The sequence below is a fragment of the Triplophysa rosa genome, linkage group LG11, assembly GCF_024868665.1.
Source record: "Triplophysa rosa linkage group LG11, Trosa_1v2, whole genome shotgun sequence".
NCBI classification, from domain to species: Eukaryota; Metazoa; Chordata; class Actinopteri; order Cypriniformes; family Nemacheilidae; genus Triplophysa; species Triplophysa rosa.
This window is the reverse complement of record NC_079900.1, coordinates 10,250,066-10,265,456: the sequence shown is the minus strand read 5'-3', so window position 1 is coordinate 10,265,456 and position 15,391 is coordinate 10,250,066. Positions and strand designations below refer to the sequence as shown.

Genomic DNA, 15,391 nt, shown 5'->3' with positions numbered 1-15,391 from the left:
ACTCCAAAGGATACTTCACCCAAAAATGAAAATTCTGTCATCATTTACTCACATTCGAGTTGTTCCAAATCTGTCTAAATTTCTTTGTTCTGATGAACACAGAGAAAGATATTTGGAAGAATGCTTATAACCAAACAGATCTTGTCCCCCATTGACTCCCATAGTAGGAATTAAAATTATTTTATTGTTTTTTTCCAACTATGGAAGTCAATGGAGGTTATAAGGTCTGGTTATAAGCATTCTTCCAAATATCTTTCTCTGTGTTCATCAGATCAAAGAAATTTATACAGATTTGGAACTCGAAGGTATGTAATATGAAATAAAATCATTTTGAGTGAAGTATCCCTTTCAATTGAGTACTGCAGAGATGACGTATTTTTGAATGCAAACCCTGGAAGCGAGTTAGCATTTTAAGACTGCCGGTTCCATCGCCCCAAAGTCTATGGGTTTTTTGAATGGGTCTGTGGTTAACACACCAGTTATAACCCACTTGTGTTTTTTTTAAACCTTTATTGTGACTTTATTTATTACTGCTGCTTTCTCCGTTGCACTACAATGTAACCAGATCTATTCTCATAACTGCTGCTCTCTCTTTTGCACTAAAATGTGAATATCTACATACCCACATGTGCCGCGGTTGTATAGTGTACATATTTTATCTATTATATCTGTTTTATTTTATTGTATTTTATTTACTCTATTCTCTTTTGTCTTGTTATGTTGGTGTCTCACACCATGGGTCTTGAGAGAAACGAAATTTCAATCCTCTGTGTGTCCTGTACATATAGCAAAATTGACAATAAAGTTGACTTTGACTTTAAAATGGCGGTTGCTATCAAGTTGCTAAAAGCGACTACTTCCTTTGGCGGGGACATTAGACGTCTTTGCACATATAAATCTCACAAATAATGCAACACGGGCACAAGTGTCTTAAATCATTTTTGGGGATTTATTCACGGAGTAATTACTTACCAGGGAACACGTTTTTAAAAAAGTTTAAGAAAGTTGTCTGAGGATTGCTGGTGGTGATATCGAGCGACCATAGTGTAGTCTGTTTATAGCCTCGTGTTAGCTTTTTACTTCTGGCGATTTCATTTAGGCTTCAAAAATAGCAAATATTGTGTTAATCTGTAAAGATTATCTTGATAGACAAAACGTGTAAACATCATGAACATTTGTTAATCACAGATCTTATTTTTTGCGATCTTCCAAAAGTCTATGGGGAAAATGCATAGGCTTTCGGTCGAGGGAATCAGCACGGTGCTAACTTCCGGACCTGTTTAGCCTACAAAAATACGTCATCTCTGAGGCACTCCATTCTCAACTAAGCAGCTTGTTAGCATCCTTATGACAGCTCCAGCCCTTTATTCTTAGCTAAAACCACTTTCATTGTGATTATTTGCTTAAATGCTTAATCAATTACTTGAAATCACATTAATGATCCCAAAACCATTACTTAGGAGTAACCCACTGTAATTTGTAACAGCATTGTTTTCAATGACAATGCATGCATTTTTTTTCTATGAATGCAATTTTTCTATAGAATAGCAACTATGATTGCACATTTGTTAGTGATTACATGGTGTTTTTGACACAGTCATATCAAAATCAGCATTTGAAGTGCAAACATTTGTCAGGGCTCTCAAGTTTTATCAGATGTTTGGAGTGAGATCACATCTGTAGGAGAGGAGCCACTCAAAGTTTCAGCAGCGGCCCCTCAGCCCGACCCAATTCTCTCATGGTTTTCTAGCAGTTCCATTTTACTATTGTTGAATTGAATTGAATTGTTGAATTACACTAATTGACCAGCACAAATAAAAATTGTAGAAAATTGGTAAATCTGATAAGAGAGACAAATGAATGCAAATAAAATTGTATATATTTTAAAATTATGTATCAAAAATAATAAAAATAATTTTGGCCCCAAACAAGCAGTGCTCAATGTACATACAGCAGGATTGCAGAACGTATGTCAAGCTGTGTGTTTAAAACACTACTGAAATGTTCACCAGAGCGCTCTACTTTAGGAGATGTAGTCTCAACATAGCTGAAAATAACATTAATACAGGAGAATTTAGAATAATAAAATACATCTCTAGTACATTTCTTAGTTTAAGGTAGCCAAGTTAAGGTACAGTATTCAATGTGCATTGTCTTTTATATCTAGTACTTTTCTTAGTTTAAGGTAGCCAAGCTAAGGTACAGTATTTAATGTGCATATATACAGTATATATATATATATATATATATATATTGTCTTTAAATACTTATATGTAATCACTTATAATTCAACCAATAAGAATAATGACAAACTGTAGACAGTAAAATGTTATCAACATCAACAAAAGCCATCTTTAAACTGCAGCAGCATGATGGTTTATTTACTGTTTAATGCGGTCAAATGTGCCCTATTTCCACCAATATTACATAATGTAAGATTAATATAATTTAATTGTAATTTAAAGCACAAGTTATACAGTTGTGATGTTCAGTGCTGTAAACACAGAAAAAAATCTTTGATGCACCGTGATCGGACGTGAACGTAATGCTGTAGCCTTCATTCACATTTCGATTAGTTGTATAAAGCGGGACGAGTCATCCCTTATTTCTCAGAGTGAGAAATTCAAGGTGTGACGTTTGAGCGTGTGACCAGGCTGAAATGCGTTTCTCACGGTGAATGCGTGAGACTTGAGAGCCCTTTGTTCACAAGTTTAGTATTAAAATATAAATACTGTACATACTGAGATAACATATGGGGAACCAGTGAACAGAGCACTTTCAAACACAGACCTGAAACATCTTTGTAAGTTTCCTTAAAGTTCCTTAGAAGTTGCTTCAACTATCATTGTGTTACAATGTGTCTTACTACACACTGTCCATCACATTGCACACCTGCACATTGCACAGCATCTGGAGCGGTATGTTGTAGAATCAATACGATAAACCTGTAAATGACACATCTGCATTCACTTAAACAATTATATGTTGTTTTTTGTCTATATTATTTTCACTTTTGTATATAGTGCATTATTGTTATTGAATTTTCTTTTTCATTTTTTTTCTATTTTTGTGTATATTTCATCTCTCTCATCTATGTTTGCACCATGTGTACACTTTCTTCTGCATTAAGCAGAAGTCAAATTTCCTTGTGTGTGTAAACATACTTCTGATCCTGATTCTGAAGATTGCAGTTAGTAATGCAATTCAAATTGGTGTCCCAGACAGCATATGCTTCTCCAAAGGAAGCCATTATCGCCATATACTGTACAGTACATAGTACCCTGTACAATAAAATTCTTACATTGCGTTCCACTCTGAATGCTGTTAAAAAGAACAGAATAAAATCTAAGTAAAAGAAACATGTTCTTCTGGGGATGTACAGATCATTAACGCTTCATGTTCATTTTTTTTCCATTATTACATGTAGCCCATTTATACAAGTAAAGCCGTTTCAGGACGCATGCGCAGAGTCAAAGGGGCGTGTTTTAAATCGGAACAGCCAGAAACTGCGCAGGGCAAAGCGACCCTCTAACCACGGTAGACAGTAACAGTCATGTCTAACCAGAGTTCGGCGTCACAAAAGGGAGAATATTTCGCTTAGTTGCATTTTAATTAAAATATAATTTCAGACCTAAGGATATTAATCGATACTACTCTGATACTGCGTGGGTTCCAGAAGGCGAATTTACCACTAAGAGCAAAACAATCCCCCCCGAAAACGACTAGAACTTCGCCGAAGTTTCTTACTATTCATCATGGAGGAAAAGAAGGAGGAGAGCGAAGCGGAAATTCACGAGCACGGACCCGAATTTTGGTTCTCCAAGTGGGAGCGCCAGTGCCTGGCTGTGGCCGAACAAGAAGAACCGAACGAGGAAGAGATGGACCAAAACCAGGAAAAACTCTGGCATCTCTTTCAGAATTCAGCTACGGCAGTAGCGCAACTTTATAAAGGTCCGTGGGCAGAAAAAAAGCACATTAGCGGCCCACCGAGTTCAAATAACTCCGTTAAAGAAACCGTGAAAAAATGACGGAAACCCACTAGAACAGCACACACCCAAATCTGATAAGCGAATAGCAGCCCCGTTAAACCACTAAAGCGAGCGGAATGAATGTTTTGGGCTTGAATTGTAATCGTTCCAGCGCTCGTTAGCTTTAGCCACACCGGTGTGTTTGACAGTTTGCCCGTTGTTATAATGGCCTTGCTAACCGGCTTGCCTAAACAACCGGCTAGTTAGCGCTGCAATGAGTTCTAGTTCTTTTCAACCACACTGTCTGTCTGCTAGACTCTCATTTGTGAGTGGAGTAAAATTAAATTTGAATGTTTATTGAGATTGATTAAAAACACACAGCTCTGCCGGTTGAGCTAGCTGTGTTCAACTGCCTAGACGCCTAGTACCCAAATATGCTGTCTAGGTAGGCAGCTCGCTAGGGTTTTGCTAATCGGCTATTGTCTGACTGTCATGAGGCGTATGTAAACTCTGGTAGAGGTTGTTTTTCGCTTGTAATACTTGTTAACAAGCGAACGTGTACTGAACAAAAGTACAAAATGGTCGAGCGTGTCTTATTTTAGCGTAAATTGAACCGTTTTATGGTTGCGGAATAAACGCTTCTGGAAATGGCAGCTGGGTGACTTTGGGTAGTATTTACATGGTTTAATTCATTGTAAAAACAGCAGAATTTGACATACATTGTCCACGCCAGTTAGAACATGGATTTTCAGTCTTACGTTAAAGGGCTGGCGACATTAAAGGGACACTTCACCCCAAAAGTCATTAGTTCGTTTATTATCATATACACATCTTGTATCATTTCTGCATAACCCAAAAAATATTTTTTAAGGACGTTGGGAACCAAACCACATTGGCCCCCGTTGGTTTTCATTGCATGGCCACAAAACCACTTAGAAAGTTCATGAGGGCAAATAAATGATTACACAACTTTTGTTTTGGGGTAAACTATCCCTTTAAATCTCACAATTCTTTTGGCAAAAGCGTCGCTGATATTACTTACTGCCTTGCAGATCGAGTATGCCACCAGCAAGGGCTCTCGTTGTGGTCTCCATTTCAGAATGCTGCAACAGCAGTGACAAATCTTTACAAAGGTAACCGATTGTCTATTTGAATTTTCAAGATGGCTAAAGCTACTGACTGCTGAATGATGTACAACGTACATTTTTAATCCATTCTGAATATGATCTATTCTACAGAGAGTGTTGATGCACACAAGAGGAGCTATGATTTAGGAATTCAGATTGGTCATCAGCGACGTAATAAAGATGTTTTGGCTTGGGTCACAAAGCGAAGGAGAACTATTCGAAGAGAAGATTTGATAAGTTTCCTATGTGGCAAAGCGCCACCACCAAGGACTTCTAGAGCTGCCCCCAAACTGACTGTCATGTCTCCTAATCGACCACCTTCATCGGACACCGTGTCATCTGTAGAGACTGATTTACAGCCTTTTTGTGAGGCCATAGCACTACATGGTAAATATTACTGGCCGTTTGTAGTGGATTAGATACTAATCTTTAGTAGTAAATGTCAATTTTGTGTTGAATCTTATGTTTTTTGTTATAGGGCTAAGTGGAGCGATGGCAGGCATCAGTGTCCGGCCCAGCACTCCTGGCTCACCTACGCACGTAAGCGGCAGTTCAGGTGGGGGTCGCAGGCGGAATGGACTGCACGATGTGGACTTGAATACTTTCATATCGGAGGAGATGGCCGTCCACCTTGGAAGTGCAGGCAATAGAAAGCGGACCTCAGCTCAGTGTGCTGATGTCATCACAGACTCCCCGACCCATAAACGTAACCGAATGATCTGAGCTTACTTATTGCTCTGTATGCTCTGTGCTGCTTGAAATAAAAGCCACTTAATCCTCAACATTTGCATTACCCTGGAAAGGAAGGAAGGGCCATTCATTTGTATATTCAGTACAGTATGCCATACGGTGGAGGCTAATTCACACCCCTTCATCTTCATTGACTGGTATCTTTTACGTTCACCATAAAGTGAAATCTGTCAGTCAAGTGATTACAATATTGTATGTGTAGTAACATCTAGACTACAACAGGATACTTTTAGCTCACAATATCAACTAGTTGCGCTTCAGTAGTACTGCTAAGCTAATAACCGGATGTTTGCTTTCAGATAATGGATTCAGCATCAGCTCATTTCCCATCAATATATTACTTTTTTTCCCTTTGCACTTGTTTATTGGCTGTTTTGTTGTGATCATTTTAGAAATGTGCAAAGTTATTAGTCTTACTTGAAACTGCTGCTGAGTTAATGTTTGTTAGAACTTGAACATGGTTGCAATAATGCATGGTTTGCACTTGTACATTCAGTTAGACTTATTTTATTTTTTATATACATCCATGACATCAAAGAAGAGGAAAGAATGTGACTGAGGCTTATGATACAATGGTGCAATTGTTGATCTTTTACATTTCATTGTTGGGGCTTGGTTTAGGGGTTGGGCGAGACTTTGTACTGAGGAAATGGTGTTTTGGAGATCTGTTTCTCAGGAGAGGTACTTGAGTTAAGAAAACTGTGTCGTCGTGAAATTAAAGTGTCCTTTAAATGCTTTTCGAATCCAGGCCAGAGGATTTGGGGAGCTGCACATGTACAGTCCAGCTTTGTACATAGAAGTCAAGCTGTACTCTAACCACCATAAAATGTATGGAAACTTATGTCAACACGAGCTCTCTTGGTAATTACAATGTGTTTTCCTGTGCAGGGTTGAAGCTGAGAATACTGACCACTTTTAATCTAAAATTACTTTTCGATGCTTATTTCTGATATAGGATGCTTTAGATAGAATTACCTATTAGTTACATTCTCGTGGTACACATGTAGACTAGTTCATGTTTGCCATCTTAGTGGAGACCCAATCTAATTTTGGTGGTGGGAATCACAAGATGTGGAGGGCTTGCTAAATATTTTAAAGTTTTGTGAAGGCATGTCTGGCCTTTATGCAGACATATTTAGTTTTTGTTTTGTATTTTTTATCAAAGTGAAGGCAGTGTGGCCAATGGCTGTCTGGTGATTTATTTCATAATTTCACAACATTTGTCTGTAAATGAACATCGATGGCTTTGGAAATCGTTATATCGTTTATATCGAAATGTAATTTTGTTAAAGGTCAGGAGGTAAAGCTAACATTTTGCCATTGAGTAATTGTTAAAGAAAAGGAAAATACTTGGACTGTAACAGCTGAGATAATCTAAAACATATTATTAAAACTACAGTTGCCATTTTTTCTTTAAAATGTGCTAAATTATTAAACAGTTATGTTTGTATATTCACATCGGTGTATGTTTTGTTCACAGTATTTTAACAGAAACATAATTTGTAACAAATCAGAGATTTACAGATGCAGCATACTTCCATGCATTGAAGCAATGATTCTTTGTAGTTCAAAAATTAAATGGATTTTTTTGTCTGTTGTCTCATAGCACTATGACTAAAAAGGGTAAAAATGGGATTTGGGACATAAGTGTACGAAGTGCATAGTTATGTGTCATGCAGACATTTTAAGGAGAAAGAACTTCCCAATGATGGCAAAACCTTTCCGACACAATCAATCACAGAATGTTAATAGGTTTCTTTCTACTGTGATTATTGTTAGACTTGCTAGGTCTCTGAATGGGTAGTTCTGTTAAAGGGCTTTATTTCCTGATACTCAACTGCCCTCTTGTGGCCATTATTATACTAACATAGACCATGTCAGATAACGAATGCAACAGTTCTTATACAACAACTGATGACAGTTTATATTTGACATTATGTTGTCACAGAGTATCTTTGAGGATCGTAAAACACAATATAAAGTGACTTCAAACTTCGTTAGTGAACATGATATCAATAAACAGTATTTACGAATATATGTGAGTGAATTATTTGGTGTTGGATGTAAGAAAAACATGAACAGAATTTAATTAATGCTTCAAAAATGTATGCTGTTATGATCAGTGATATCTAAAACATCATGTCATTAAAGATTAAATAGAATTATGTAATCTTTAAGTTTTAAAGGGATACTCCACCCCAAAATGAAAATTCTGACATGACCCCTCCCAAGTTGTTCCAAACCTGTATAAAAATCTTAGTTCTGTTGGCACAAATAAAGATATTTAGAAGAATGTTAGCAACTGACATTTCTGGGACATAGTAGGAAAAAGTAAAATGGTAGTCAAAGGTGACCTGTTTGCTTTCCTGAATTCTTCCAAATATCTAATTTTGTCTAACAGAACAAGAACAAAAAAAGATACAATAATTTCCCTACTATGGTAGTCAATGATGTCCCAGAAATGCCAGTTGCTGTCATTTTTCCAAACATCTTTCTTTGTGTTCATCAGAACAAAGAAATGTATACAACTTGAGGGTGAGTAAATGAAGACAGAATTTTCATTTTTGGGTGGAGTATCCCTTTAAGAATGTAATTTGACTGATTTTCTTCAAGAAACAATGATCTGATAAGACAATACACGCTGAACTGGTCTCAGATGATTTAGGTAAAGTCTCGGTCACTGTAGCAACTGTTTTTATTCCATTGCAGCTGTGGGGCTACAGTACAGCACGTGTTTCAAAGGGACTCTGACTATGATGACGTAATGATTCTCCGCAGGGAAACTTTAAACGTATGACTCCAGTTTCACACTGGGTGGCGGTGTTACCCCAGCTGTATAACAGTGGTAGAACCCTGAAAATAGAATGATTTTTAAAGAGCTTAAACCTATGTCATCAATTATGACTTTAGGCCAAGCATGAAAATTATGATACAATATCAGTCTGCAGGCTTTTGAAATTTTCTAATTCAGTTTATCTCATTTGCGTTAGAAATAGGCTAGCCTATGATGTTGACGAGTCATGACTGATATATTGTAGCGATCGTTGAGAGGTAAAATGGCAACATCAAATGGTATACTGAAAATACTAGAAACTTTGCGTGCATTCTAAAGAGGAATTATCTGACATATTAAAGTGATACTTCACCCAAAAATGAAAATTCTGTCATCATTTACTCACCTTCGTCCAAATGTGTATACATTTTTTGTTCTGATGAACACAGAAAACGATATTTGGAAAAAGGCTTATAACACATCTCAACACCCATTGAGTCCCATATAGGAAAACTTACTTTTGAAGAATGTAGGACAGCAAACAGTTCTGGGGCACTTTTGACATACCATTGTTTTTTTTCCTACTATGGTAGTCAATGGGTGTTGAGATCTCTTTGGTTATAAGCATTCTTCCAAATATCTTTCTCTGTGCTCATTAGAACAAAGAAATGTACACAGATTTGGAACAACTCGAGGTGAGTAAATCATAACAGAATTTTCATTTTTGGGTGAAGTATCCCTTTAAGGCATGGAAGAGACAACATGTGCTTATGAAATGTCATAATAACAACACTGTCTGATGGCAGCAGGTGGGAAGAATCCTTAAAAAGATAAATGGACGCAGGATGAGTCAACATGTTCACATGTGCTGGTGATTTAATTTCTCCAATTTACAATCTTTCGTTTTATAAACCGATTAGAAACCCACCATAGATTATTCAAGTATTCAAGACACCCGAGTCTTTCTAAGTATCATCAATGTTTCCACAAGCTGAACATATTAGGGGGTATTACTTTTTGTGTTACTAAATGGATCTTTGTTAAAGGTGCTAATTTCAGACAGTATTTAATATTGATGAATTGACACAAACGTGTTTTTAACTTTATTTTTAACTAGTGGGGCTGAAATCTAACTCAAGGATGTGTTTAATATTTGTAGTATACTATGTTTGTATTAATATTTTTAATGTCCTCAAGTAATGCTTCTGGAATGTAATAATAGGCTAGAGAATTTCATACAGAGAGCAAAGATGCCATTTTATTTGCTTAGATTCCTATGTTCTCACGTACCACCTCGCATCCTTCCCTTACATCATGGAGGTGGAGCTAAGATGTGAGTAAGAAAAGACATGCACGCAATCAGAAGCACCAAAATACTCACCAGTTAACGTTAGTGTATTTACGTAATGTAAAGAGCCCTTTTGGTGAACAAGAGGCATAACAAATGAGTCAAAAATCACCACCAATCGGTGTGTGTTTCACTACAACCAACCAATCGGTTGTAGTAGCTTGATCTTCAAATGTCACATCCGTGAACACACAGGTGTGACTTCAACCTTGGGAGTCGACTCTCAATTCCCGATGCCTCCGAGTCGAAGAAGTTATTGGAATCGACTCCCAGGCCTAATTTTCATTCCGTCCCATATCGCTGCGATGAGGTGTTTGTGTGGTGTTTTTTCAAGACTTCGACTGTAAGCAAATATTGGAAGCATAAGTGCATTTTTATTGTCATTTTCACAGGACAGTCCACATGGGAAGCATGATGTGTGCCTTAGTTTGTCATTTGCTGATTTGTCCCGTAAGATCGCTTGTTTACCATCTTTATTAATGTATCAATACATTGTTGAGAACTATGGAAAAGCTAACATCGCTTACGACACATTTCACTCCACTGATCTTATAATGCAAAAACACTAGTCTTTCACTCTTATGAAACTTTATTTGCATGGTTGTCAGCCTTTACTGTATGATATTTGCCGTACACTTATAATATTAAAATGGACAAGACAAGACAACAAAACCAAGAAATCCCAGAGACTTTAAGTCAGTATTCTGTATGGCTTGCACTTAGACTTTTCTAACAACTACTGCACTAGAATCTAATATTTATTTTGTGCCCTTAACTAATGGAAAATAAGCCTTGTCTTTTCCAATGAGAGTTCATGTTTGCCATATGAAATGCCTAAATTATTCATTCACCAGGTTGTAACTCATATAATGGGCTTAAAGGGATAGTTCACCCAAAAATGAAAATTCTGACCTTCATGACCTCCTTTTGTCTTGTCTGTTAAAGTCAATGACTAATATTTAATTAAAATATTTTTTTAAAATATTTTTTATAGTATCAGAACTCCTGATCCCCTAGGATGGTTTAAATATAACAACAGATCTTCTTAATTGGACAGAGTTGCTTTCATTTAAAATGAATGATACCCAAAGTGAGTCCAACTCCAGGGACAAGTGAAAAGCACTGGATCGGTCAGCCCAAGTGGATTGTGAATAATGTATGTATCCATTAGTCAGCAAAAATTACTCAAGCGAGATGACATTTTTGCATGCCAGCGAGAGTGTTGGAAACACCAATTATTTGTTGAGGTAATTAATGGGCTAGAGGCCATCACTTCAGGAAGACCAACAGTGCATGACGGCTCAGAAGAGCTTTGATAACTACATGCTGAGTAACTTTCAAATTCACAACTGAATTTTTGTTGGATAACAAGGTCCTGGAATTAAAGTGGGTTATTAAGATGCAGGAATCGTGTCGTGGTTGCACTTTGTGAGGGAGGGAACGTATTCCCATGGTAATTCTGGTACTAATGACATGTGCTTTAAACAAAAGCAAAGTGGGTCAAAGAGCTCTCAGTTCTTCTTGAGGTATACTTTGATGTAAAATATAAAAGTTGAATACGAAACCTGTAATTCGTATTTACTTCCTGCTCTCCTGAGGTCACGTATGACTCGTTAACTGAAATCCAAGCTTTTTATTCAAGGACAACACAAGCTTCAGGTTTATTTCCAAAGAGTTCAATTTAAACCTGTAAAGTTTATTGACAAGCAATGTTATAAAAATGTATATTTAAGATTCAGAACTATTTTAGGTTACTAATCAAAAGAAAGCTAATTTGTTATTTGTGGGTCCTAAGTCAGCTTAGCTTTGTATGTATTTTCATTTGTACCACAGATGAGAGAGAAATATGAGAGACATACTTTATTTCATTTTGTTATTTATTATTTTGTACTTGTATACACCTTATTTGCATTTAGTTCTGAAAAAAGAGTTTACTGTCGTGACAACAACTTTAAAATTCCCTGAAACAAAGCAGCCAAAACACCAAGTTTAATTTAAATCTGTCCACATATCTGTAACTGGAATCCCTTCATGCACATCTTTGAAAGTCACTGAGGGCCAGGGGTCTCATTTATAAATGTTGCGTACGCACAAAATGGGGCTGGAAACGTGCGTACGCCACTTTCCACGCAAAGGTTGTGATCTATTAAAAGCAAAGTTGACGGGAGAATGTGCGCACCTGTAAGCAAACTCTGACCCATGCGTACGCACATTCTGGAGACATGGGGCGACACAAATGGTGAGTTAGTGAACTCAAGTTAGATTGCAGAAAGTAAGTGTGATAAAAACAATTATAAGCATTTATGCCTCACACACACATTTCATTTCACCTCATATCCTTTAAAGATCCACATTATCACGAAGATTAAATCTGCATTATTTGCGCTTGAATTGAGTGATAATTGTTTCATGCACCTTCTTGTAAAATCCAACTCTTAAATAAAAATTCATTCTAAATATTTAATCAGCGCTGTCTCACCATCACACTATGAGCGCATGATGAGGAGATGATCTGACTGAATAGGGACAGCATCAAATACCATAACTGCAGAACACAGTGTAAATAAATAACTAAATATATTTTCCTTAAATACTGTACATAATCATCGAATGTCAAAGTCTGGAAATACAGTTATTAAGCTCTCGCACAATCGTTTCTCTTTATTTATCAGTCCTAACTATGATCATAACAAAACCGGAATGAAGAAACTTTTGTCTTTTACAATTATGTCTTCAAATTTGATCTCAGGTGAAGGACACCACTAATTAATGAGGTGATTTTTATGAGGTGTTAATGATCACTCTAAATGCTGTAAACATATAAAGACAGAGACCTTTTTTTTGATAATTATCAAATTGATAATTACATCAATTATCAATTTGTAAATCGTAGTGAATCTCATGTGTGGCCATTTGTGATTTCGTTGCGGAGATAAAGGATGGGATCTTGTGTTTTCGGCAGTTTTACATCATTTTTTGTTATTTTTCTATGGCATCTGATAGCAGTTGGACCCGGAAACGGTATACGGCCATTATGACGCGTGACGTCAGCCTCAACAAGCGGATTGGATGCCAGGCTCATTAAAACACAAATCAGTATTCATGAGATGCTTTGCATTGACTATTTATGGGTAAAAATGGGCGTGTACAGGGCGGGATATGAGGCCGATTCACGTACGCACACTTGCAGGTGATCTGTGATTTATAAAGCGAATATTGCTTACATGTGTGCGTACGCACGGTTTTATAAGTCTGAATACTTTTTGGCGTACGCTGCTTTTGGCTTTCGGGCGCACGTACACTTTTAGTAACGATTCTATGCAAAGTTTTATAAATGAGACCCCAGATCTGTATGATGGTGTTTTGATATTGCATTTCACATATTTTTTTATAATATATATTTGTCTTAAAGGGACAGTTCACCCCAAAAAAGAAATTCTGTCATCACTTACTCACCCCAAATTGGCATCAATTTCTTTGTCCCAATGAATCCAGAGAAAGATATTTGCTTGTAACCAAACAGTTCTTGGTCACCATTGACTACCATAGTAGGAAAAATTAAAATGGTAACCAGAAGTGCCCCAGAACTGTTTGCGTTCCTACATTATTAAAAATATCTTCTTTTGTGTTCAACAGAACAAAGACATTTATAAAGCAATTTTCCTACAATGGTACACAAAATATTGGTGCTATATAGCACTTAAAGTGGTTCTTTGCTCGTAATCATAGGGTTTTCACCACTTTTAGTGCTATATAGAACCGTATTTTGGTGCTTCAGTGGTTCTTCAGCTGTTCTTTGGGATGACTGAGGTGCTATATAGAACTGCTGAAGAACCATAAGGTGCTATATAGCACATCGGTCACCGCAAAGAACCTCTGAAGAACCACTGAAGCACCAAGATATGGTGCTATATAGCACTAAAAGTGGTTCCCCTATGATTACGAGCAAAGAACCATTTTTATTGCTATATAGCACCATTTTTTAGAGTGTAGTCAAAGGTGGCCAAAAACAGTTTAGTTACAAGCACTCTTCCAAATATCTTTCTCTGTGTTCATCAGAACAGAGAAATTTATACAGATTTGGAACAACTCGAGGGTGAGTGAATGATGACAGCATTTTCAATTTTGAAACTTTTCCAGTGCATTTAAAACATCGAGATTTCCCCAAAATAAAATATCTTAAATTGGAAAAATGTGTTATTCTGTGCCCTTTCCAATTGTTCAGGGAAACGGATGTTTTGTACTGTTCACTGTACACACCCTGATGACTTTAAATCACTAATAAATCTGTTCTGTACATAATCGGTACAATCTAAAATCAACGTTTTGCGATCTTTACTATACCAAATTTGGCGGTCTGCTTTTCTTACAGGGTTTTAAACCCAACATTTCATTAAGAACAGTGATTCTTTACAAGAACGTTGGAAGAAATACGTCCTCGCCACAATGTACTGTTTAAATGTGTATGTTTATCAGAAAATGATGAATATTTGAGACCTTAATAACTGTGTGCATCGATCCCCTACATCAAGCATTATAGGCCACATTAAAGCCCACATATTTCCCCCGAGAGAAAAAACAAAAATGTATTTGTTTTCTTATAGGGTAAGCAATTTTCATACAAAGCACTTCTTCTGTCTCAGCATTTCGTGCATCATTATGTATGATTACAGTACTGAAGGGGTCTGTCAGTGTCAAATGAAAGCTCAAGCAATTGTCCCCTTATAGCTTAACACAGACTCACAAGAGATCTGTTTCTGTCAAAGACATTTTCTGCGGTCAAGACACCCATTGCTTATTTGTAATGAAAGTTGTCTTTTATTAGATGAGCGCTGGTTCATGTAAGGCTAGAGGAAGATATCAGAGAACAGTTTAGTGCATAGGAAGCTGGCTTTGATTTCCCCAAGCTTTCTCTTGCTAATATTGCGAACTTGTCCTTATAGATCCTCCGAGCATTGTCTGGTTTTATTTGTTGGCTCGTAAACATATGGTTCAGCTTCCATTATTAGAAACTTAGGTCACATCCACACGAAGCCAGAGCTTTCCCTATCCAATCTTTTTTTTCCTTTTCACAACTCAAAACGATGTAGTATACACGCCAAATCAGTATGTGCCACAGGGATACACTAAAACGGAAAAGAAGATTTGGAGCATTCGTATAAACCGGTTTAAAAAAATAGCGGTTTCAGCCTCCCAAAACGCCGGATCCGTGTGGACGAAACAAAATCTTTATGTATACAGCTAAACGCGTCTCAGTGTGGATGGTCTCTTACTCTTTTTACGCTGCAAGCCAAGCAAATGGCATGATGTTTTCAAGTAAATATATATTGAAAAGTAATTAATTGGAAGAAGCCAAATGAACAATGCCATATTTTTACATCATGCTCTCAGAGTTCTGCTTTCACAGTCATGTCACATCAATGTA

At 36.9% G+C, this 15,391-nt stretch overlaps 1 protein-coding gene across 1 annotated transcript; it reads left to right on the top strand.

Annotated features, from left to right (window-relative positions):
* The first annotated feature begins 3,504 nt into the window (after positions 1 to 3,504).
* hapstr1a (HUWE1 associated protein modifying stress responses a) lies at positions 3,505 to 6,199 on the top strand. Its single transcript, XM_057345695.1, has 4 exons — positions 3,505 to 3,951; positions 5,021 to 5,101; positions 5,207 to 5,482; positions 5,574 to 6,199. Exons 1-4 carry the CDS (start codon positions 3,756 to 3,758, stop codon positions 5,816 to 5,818), a joined length of 798 nt encoding a protein of 265 aa, XP_057201678.1. The 5' UTR covers positions 3,505 to 3,755; the 3' UTR covers positions 5,819 to 6,199.
* Positions 6,200 to 15,391: the final 9,192 nt, after the last annotated feature.